The sequence below is a fragment of the Pterocles gutturalis genome, unplaced genomic scaffold, assembly GCF_000699245.1.
Source record: "Pterocles gutturalis isolate BGI_N339 unplaced genomic scaffold, ASM69924v1 scaffold18082, whole genome shotgun sequence".
Taxonomy (NCBI): Eukaryota; Metazoa; Chordata; class Aves; order Pterocliformes; family Pteroclidae; genus Pterocles; species Pterocles gutturalis.
The window spans coordinates 1-8648 of record NW_010115773.1 but is presented as its reverse complement, the minus strand read 5'-3'; the positions used below and the strand labels follow the sequence as shown (position 1 = coordinate 8648).

Sequence of the window (8648 nt, the reverse complement as noted above, 5' to 3'; positions counted from 1 at the left end):
TCCAGCTCTGACATCAACTTCAGAGAATGGTTTGCTGTTCCCAACTACGAGTGAAGAAGGCAGCCCCTTTTGACAGAAAACGATTGCAGTCACAGCTGACATGCTGACAAAAGGGAAAGCGGTTCCTAGTACTGGTTCCTGCAGCTTCCTGGCAGCTATGAACAAACCTGTGCAGGGAGCCAGCTTTCCTCTGACTGTGGTTGAGGTAGAAGGGTAGGAAGAGAGAGAGAGGAAAAACCCTTTCCCTGTGCTGTAAAGGAAGGGCAAAGAGTCTGGCTGCTCTTGCACAATTAAAATGAATGGAAGGGAAGGTTCTGATGAAAAATACTGCTAGCACCCGGTCCCCCATGCTGGTTTAGGATACAGAGGGCCCCCCCTTGACTTTGTACCTGAACCTGGGGAAGGGCAATGCCTGTATTCTGTCTGTAGCCACAATAAATGAGGCCTTTGAACTATCCAGGGAGTGAATGTACAGTCAAGCTCTTAAAATGATGCAGCCACAAACTGCTTTATTTCATTTGCCCTGTTGGGGCTTGCTGTAGGAGGGTTGTGCAGCTGCTGCGTCTGAAGCTTCCTTTTTTGACCCTCCTGGGTGATCTTTGTTGCAAGAAGCCATGCTGTGGCTGAACCTCCCCCAAATCCCCAGAGTAGGAGGCTGGTGGCCAAAGGCAGAGCCTGCTACGGGAAGGTTCAGCCAGTGCAGGCTGCCGAAGAGAGGAAAAGCCCCAGGCTTAGCTGCTCCTGGCATCTGGCCCGTTCTGGCATTAGTGGTCAGATCCTTGGCAAGTCCTCCTGCTTCTGTACAGCCTCTGACGGGTCCCTGCCTTTGCTGGGGTGGGGCGGGGAGATGGTTTTCTCCCGGGCTCTGCTTCCCTCTGGTGGACGAGCAGCAAGGAGCAGCGTGGTACTGCTGGTGGCAGGCAGGAGCTGGAACCAGCTAGCCACAGAAAAGTTTGGCTCGTGCCATTAAATCGTTACTGCTGGGCAGAAGGGAGCAATGGGAGGGAGCGCTGGGAGAGGAAGGCCAAAATTACACTGCTGCCATTGCTTGCTCATCAGTCAGCCCATGGCTTTGACTTGCACAAATGAGCACAGCAGCTTCTGCCTTGGGCTGCTAGCTGACACCTTTTATTCATGCTTCTTTTTTTGTTCCATCCTGGTTTGTATTTACTCTTATCCTCCTTCCATCAGGGCTGGTTCTCAGAGTTCATCCCTTTAAACCCTTGCTGTTTGTTGTACCATGAATGACCATATTCAAAGCATAAGAACAAGGGCAGGGGGGCTGCTGTCCTGCCAGGAGAAAGGAGTCCCCAGGCACGGGAGGCTGGTGCCAGAATGGGTAACGACGATAAAGTCAAGGCTAGAAGAAAACACAGGCACTCTGTGCATTTTCCCACTTCTGAGCTGCAGCCACATGGCTCTGCAGATCCAAGAGGCGGTGAGGCAGGCAGGGGCACAAGGGGAGAAGGCCAGGCACTTGGTGCCACCTTTGTGCTGGTCGCCTGCCAGCACCTGCTGGGTGATGCTAATCCAGGGCTCCCAGACAGGTTTCAGACAGATTTGGGGCCTTCCTTTGTTCAGCCCAGGTCTCCCTGCTCCAGCTCAGAAACAAAAGGACACTTCTGCAAGTGATAATGAGTAGTTTATTCTTTTTTCAGAGGGGGAGAAGAGCAGAGGGCTCCCTCCTGTCTCACCGCGCAGCAGGCGTTACCCACACACACATGCAGCCAGGGACAGGCACAGACCCCAGGCTTTGGCATCAGCCAGCGGGACCCCCAGGAGATGCACTTGGAAGACACAAAAAGTAACAGGGCAGGGGATCACTGTGGTAGCAGCAGAGACAAAAAATATAGGGAGGGATGCCCCAGAAGGGGAGCATGGCCTGTCCCCGGGGGGTAGGCACCTGGGCTCCCTTTCCCACCAGGAAGGACATAGAGAAGAGAGCCTGGCCCAGACCGCAGCCTCCTCTCAGAGATGCCAACAAACACAAGCAGAGATAGAACATTTAAGGCTGCACAAGCTTCATGCATACCCCCCCCACCCTCGGGCAGCCCTTGCAGGCAAACTTCCATTGGCAAGGACATCTGCCAGGGCCACCTGTGGTCAAGGAGTGCCAGGGACAGTGGCTGTGCCCAGCTCCCTGCAGGAAGGAGAGCCTGCCTAGCCCACCAGCTTGTTCCATGGGATGCTGCTGAAGAAGGAGTGGGACTTCAGCTTCGCCATGCCACCTCCTCCAGAGCCCAAACGCTGCTTTGGGTTGTACTGTAGGAGCTGCAGAGAAACGGGATGGGACAGCAAGAGGGGGAGATGGGGCCCCTGGAACAGCTACCTGGGCTGGACCCTCCCTGCCATCCACCCGAGCCACTCACCTCAGTGAGCAGTGAAGTGGCAGCCAGGCTGAGCCCCTCTGGCAGATACAACTGGGTGTGAGGTTGAATTCCTGAAGGGTGGTTTTGGGACAGGGGCTGCAGGAGGCAGAAGGGTGTGGTGAGCGGAGGCACTGAGGAGGGTAGGAGCACCCTGCTGAGCCTTCATCATCACACAGCCCCAGCTCTACAGAGCAGGATTTAAAAGTCGGGGTCCTGGGCGCCCAGAGACCACGCACTGGCATTAGGAATCACGGGCCTGGTGTAACCTGGCACAGTGCTAAGGTGCCAGCAGGGCAAGGCACCCTCCCCGCCCTGCATGGCAGGGAGCTGTTGCTACCGTGTCATCTCCTCCCCCCTCCTTGCACAGCTCCTCTGCCTCTTACCACTCCTGTCAGCAACTCGTACAAGAGAGACCCAAAGCTCCAGCAGTCAGCTGCTTCAGTGGGCTCCGCGATTCCCCCCACTTCTGCAGAAAGAGCCAGAGAGGTGTTAGACCTAGAAGCAGGGTGGGCCAGCAGCTGTGCTGGGCAGGTCTTGCTGCCTGAAGAAACCCCTTCTCCCCTGGTTGGCAGCACTGGGCCGAGAGCAGGGGAAGGCAGGGGACACACTCCTTACCTGGGGCACTGTACAGCTCTTCCTGTGCCTGGCTGCAGCACTGGGGCTCCACCTCTGTCCACTGGCCAAAGAAGGTGAGATAGACGTGACCTGCAGAACAGCACCAGAGCCAAAAGTAGAGAGGTTAGGACAAAGCTAGGGACTTTGGTCAGAGGACAAAGCCAAGCCATATCCTCACAACTAGGAGCAGCCAGGGCACAGGGCCCCTGCTGTGCCCTGAACACAGAGCCACTGCACATTTCCCTGGCCTCCCAGTGCTTGCCCCAGATGCCCAGCAGGCACTCGCAGCTGGCAAGACTGGTTAGGTGGGCTCCAAACTCACAGACCTCAGCGCAGGCTGCAGTAAAGAAAAAAGCAGTTTTTAAAGGGGGAGGGAGGAAAGGGGAAGGTTAGCTTTCCCCTTGCAAAGCACTCTGCATTTTTCTTTTCCTAAACAATTTGTACCTCTCCAGTTCACCCAGATGTTGCCAACTGAGCAGGGACTTGCACTCAGCTTGCAATGACAGTGGTACCTGTGGCTCAAAGGAACAGGATGGCTCTAGAATACCCCAGCGGGCAGTAACTACAAGCAGGGAAAAACTGCAGTCCCACTAACCTCAGGCACAGTTCAGCCAGTCTCAGCTTCCCTGTGCTGGGATTTCCCAGGCCGGCGTCCCCAACATGGGAGCAGGGGCAATGCATTCCTGTGGCCACAGCTCTGGACCCTCCTGCTGCAGAGCCATCTCTTGTAATAACTGCCTGGAAATCCCGACTGAGACTGCATTTCCAGGCTCAGAAACATCTAAACCTCCCCCAATTCCCATCCTCCCCCAAAACAAACTCAAGGAAGTCCGTGTCTCACAGAAATGGGGCAAATAGCCATCTTCCAGCCAAGAGGCCAACCTCCTCTTTGGGGCAGCAGCCTGGGGCACTACCTACCACTTGCATCGAGCAGTAGGTTCCTTGGGTTTAGGTCCCGGCACAATACACCCTGTTGGTGAAGTCCCTCTAAGGCCAGGAGGATTTCTGCTGCCCACAGCTGCACCTGCTCCTCCTTCACAGCCCAGGCTCTCCGGCCATGCCCACGGGAAGCCAGGGGCTGGCCCTGTCCTGATGGCAGCTGCTCTCTGAGCTGGCCACAGGTCAGGCTTGCTCCCCACGAGGGCTGCCGCACCACTGGGTCAGGCCCATGGGGCTTTCCAGAGCTGGGCAGGGCAACTCCGGCATGAAGCTGCCTCTGACCCGAGGTCAGGAGGGGCTGAGCCCAGGGGACCTCAGACACGTGCTGAGACGGTGGATCCCTGGCCCCTGGCTGGCCCCCTCTCACAGTCTTCGGTATGGAGGTGGGCGTCTGGGGAAGCCTTGGGTCTTGCAGGGAGGCTGCTCTCTCCAGTATGCAGCCCGTGCTGCTGGTTAGAGCATCCCAGGCGTAGATGACCAGGCCCTGGCTGTTAAGGTGGCCGGAGCCTTTAGCTGATGCTGCTGGAACATGGTCCATGACACTGGACACAGCCTGTGTCACGCTTAGATCTGGCCCTCCGGGTGCAGGCCTCATGCTACTGGCAGGGGCCCAGCGAAGCTGGCAGTGGTTCCCTGAGCCGGGGCCCGTGGGGTCAGGGGACTGCTCCCGAGGGGGCAAGGCGTCAGTGTTTCCCAGCACTCGGTGGGTTACAGAGCCTGGGAGGCCACTGCCTGTCCCAGCAGAGAAGATGGAGGCTTGGCTGCTGCCCTGGGAGCTTCCCACGCCGTCCTCTCTGCCACGGTCCCTCAGGGCTGGAACGGTGTTTGAATCGGCAGAGCCCTGCTGGACACAGTACTTGGAGCGGAGGTGAGACCACAGCATCTCCCCTGGAAAGTGGAGAGAAGAAAAAGTGATGGGGCAGAAAGCATCCCTGGTGTCCCCGCTGTGGACACGACCCATTCAGGCACAGGCCGAGGCCCACGCACTGGGACGTGACTGAGCATTGTTAATGTCCCCAGCAAAGCTCAAGTCCATGCAAAATATTCCCCAGCCCTAAAAGCACACCACACTCAATGCCACACCTCCCCCAGGACCTGGCACACCAAAGGCTCATTCCCCCCTCCTTTAGCAGCCCTGCTCCCTCTTCTGCACAGTCTCCTTGATCCCAGCTCTGCCACTTCCATGTCACAGGCCAGCCACATCGTCACACATGCCCCTGATCCCACTGCCATCCCCACTTTCCCCTGAAAGCCTTTCCTTTCCGCATGACAGCAATGCTAGAGAGCTCCCACAGCACGGCACAGAGTCCGTGGGTCAGCGACGAGCCAGAGCAACGAGCCCTGGAGCCCACAGCACACTGCCGGGGCTTCCCTGCCTCACCACATTTACCTGCTGGCTGCTTTCTGCAAATTCATCCTACAGCAACACATGAGGAGCTAAGGCTGTTCTCCAACACACGTCAGCCTTTATTTGTCATTGCTGGACTCCAGCTGCGGCTCCCTACACATCCATGCAACCAGCAGTGAGCAAAGAAGCTCCTTGTGACAAGCCTCCACCTTGTCACACTTCACCAAGATCTGGGACAAGCCCCAAGCTTGCCTCCTTGTTGTACCCAAACCCCAGTGTGCTCTCTGCCCTTTATGTCCCAATTCTCCATCTCCTTTCTTTGTTCTGATCTCAAAATCCGGTGTGGCCTCTTCTTTTGTAAAAAAAAATGTTTTATAAAGGTCTTATCAAAAGATTGTTTTGTTATACAACATCCAGGTGAACTACCTCACTTGGTTCTCCTTCTCCATCACTCTCCTGTCATGGACAAACAATGCCAGTAAAATGAAGAGGGGTTTTTGTTTTGGTTTGTTTTTTTTCCAGGACACTGGACCACATCAACCTCTTTACCTCAAAGCATGACCATTCCCTCCCATGGGACTCAGTGGTCCCTACGGCTAGTTTCAATATAACACCCCTACACACACACCCTCTTTCTCCTTGTAGGTCTCCACAGGCCCGTTTCTAGGTTACTTCCCCAGTCAGCTGTTGTCAAGCCTCTGGAATCCCCAGCTGAGCAGCTCCTTCCACAAAGTCTCCAAGCCCTGGCACCCATCACCCTCCTATGAAGAAGACAGCTTGTGCTGTCACTATAAAAAACAGTCCCCAAACCAGCAGAAGAAACATATTTGAGACTTTGAAAAAAGGGAGGCTGGGGATAAAAGCAGGATGCCTCACAGATGGGAGGCAGTGCTGTCCCCACTCACCCTGCACGTACTCCAGGTGGAGGAAGATGGAGTCCTCACTCACATAGTAACACAGCAGCTTGACCATGAAGGGGACCCCATGAGGGATGATGGTCTGTCGCTCACGGGTCTCAACGTGGGATTTGGGGAGGCTCTGAGGAGGTACAGGTAGATGGATGCTACAGCACAGTAGAGGCTCACACTCCCTTCAACCCAGCAGGCAGGAGGCCAGCCAGAAAGGTAGCGTGCCATCTGCGGAGCCTAACGGCTGCCGCTGTGTCACCAGCAATGGAGCTCCCTGTCAGTCCCCAGCACCCATCTGTGACAAGGCAGGGCTCTGCCATGGCACAGCGCTCCCCGCCTGCACAGTGGGGCCCGGAGGACACTGCTGGTCCAGAGCAGGGACCTTCCCCCACAACTGCCCCTCCTTCCTTCAGATGGGAACCCGTCATCCCAGCCCTCTCTCAGATGATGGCTGAGGCAGCCAGAAGAAGTTTTATGAACAATGAAATTCCCCTAACACTTCTATGATCTGCTATTTTCTTATCCTTTCAACTTTCTATCTATCAACTATCCTATCTCCTTTCAACTGCCCGAGCCATCTGCTTGGACAAGGAGGCTCTGTCAAGACAGGAAGAAGCAGGCAGATGAAACTGCAAACACCCACCTTAAGTATAAAGGTCCCACCAGTGGCCGGATCCTGGATGATCTGCACCTGGGAGCGGTATATACAGCACCGGTCAGAAGCGGTGACTGCTCCCAACCCAACCCACAGCCTATAGGAGCTACCCAGGGACTCAACTCTGGAACAACAAACTCCCACCCAGCTAGAGGAGGTTGATGGTGCTCAAACCCCTACTCTTGAAAGACAAACCCCAGGTTATTAGCAATGAGATAGCCACAGAGACAGGGAGTAGAGAGTTAATTAAAGAAAGAGGTGACTCCCACACCATTTTTGCTTCCTTCACAAGGAACGCTTTCAGGGTTTCACACACTGGCTCTGTCTGAGGTCTATGGGGTGCACTGGGCTGCCTACCTTGGCCTCGGCAGAACAGTACCACACCAGTCCTGACAAACTGAGAGGCAGGAATGTGCTAATGTGTGTACGGAGATGGTAAGCCACCTTCACTCCAAGATCATCAACCACTCATTATTTTATTAATCCGTATAGCTCATCCTTTGCTGAAGTCTAGATTATCCATAGGAGTCCACCACCATGGTACCTAGGCATCAAGCATTACTCCATGCATGGGAAAGAACTGAATGCATCAACCTCCTTGTAAATATCTTGGGAGATCTTGTAAGCAAAAGGAATGGGGACATTAACAGACTTCCCAACTAAGCCCTAAAGGGTCTCACCTCCTCGCCTGCAAATTTTCCTTGGTGGGAATGGTGTGGATGGTAACCCCCCCTCCATGGTACCCCCATCCCAGCTGCCAGGACCCTCAAGGTTACGCTCCCCTTTGGTCCAGCCCCAGCCTCACCTCCCCCAGTTCCAGGTCAAGCCATTACCTTATCGATCACTCCCACAACCTTACACCGTCTCAGGTTCTCCACTGCTGAGCTCAGCGTCCTGATCGGCCGGAAGCGCAGGCTGCTGTAACCCTGCAAGGCGGTGAGAGAGGAGGATGAGGGACCTAGAGATGCTACAGTCCATGAGAGCGGGTGGGAGAAGCCCCTGCATTCTCCAGAAGTGGTGTCAATACTGCCAGGCTGGTCAACATCCAGAGACAATGCTCCAGTGGCCATGGTTGATTCCTAACATCAGATGGATTGTTGTCTTGTCCAACTCCTGGATATATGAAGTTATCAGGGAAAGCCTGCACCCGCAGCAGATGTAAAATCACTCCAAAATTTGTACCTGGACCTGGACTACCTCAGCACTAAGGGGATCAGTACAGACGGTAGTTGCTGTTCTCCACTTGTCCTTCTCACCAGGCCCTGACCCCGCCCTGCTTCACTGCCCTGTCCCCTCATTAACTACCTCCTTCACACAGTGCAGCAAACAGCCAACGTCTTTGGTTTTCATCCAGATGGAAAAAATGATAGGGAAGATGACACTTTTAACATTTGACAAGGTGGTTCCCCCCGGTGGCTTCAGCCCCACCAAAAATAGCCATTTTCACTATGGCAGCAGCATGCTAAATACATACACCTTGAGGGTTTCCTGGCAGCGGCCCAGGCAAGCTGGGCCACCCTCAGCTCTTTGCTCCAGGTGGGGCAAAGGGCTGCCAGCTCCCTCGCAGCCACTGCAGCCACCGGGATGCTCTGCAGCTGATGTGTCTGCCATTTTCTCTATGCCACTTTACTGTGACATCTGGCAGAGGTGGCCAAGGAGGCTTACCAGGGCTGCTTTATGTGTCCCCAGGTTTCCCAGTGCCATAGATCCACTGCCTTCCCACCCATGCTGCCCCATGCCAGCCCCTCACCGTGCCAGTGGAGTTGCCACCCCCTGCAGCCCAGTGGAGGTGGCAGTTGAAGATCTCCTCCGCC

At 55.3% G+C, this 8648-nt stretch overlaps 1 protein-coding gene across 1 annotated transcript; it reads right to left on the bottom strand.

Annotated features, from left to right (window-relative positions):
* Positions 1-2160: 2160 nt before the first annotated feature.
* RPS6KL1 (ribosomal protein S6 kinase-like 1) lies at positions 2161-7760 on the bottom strand (the record flags this gene model as incomplete). Its single annotated transcript, XM_010075310.1, has 8 exons — positions 2161-2271; positions 2370-2465; positions 2753-2835; positions 2985-3074; positions 3903-4811; positions 6177-6309; positions 6823-6870; positions 7668-7760. Coding segments are annotated over 8 exons (1563 nt in total), but the record flags the coding sequence as incomplete, so codon positions are not given.
* Between the last annotated feature and the right edge of the window lie 888 nt (positions 7761-8648).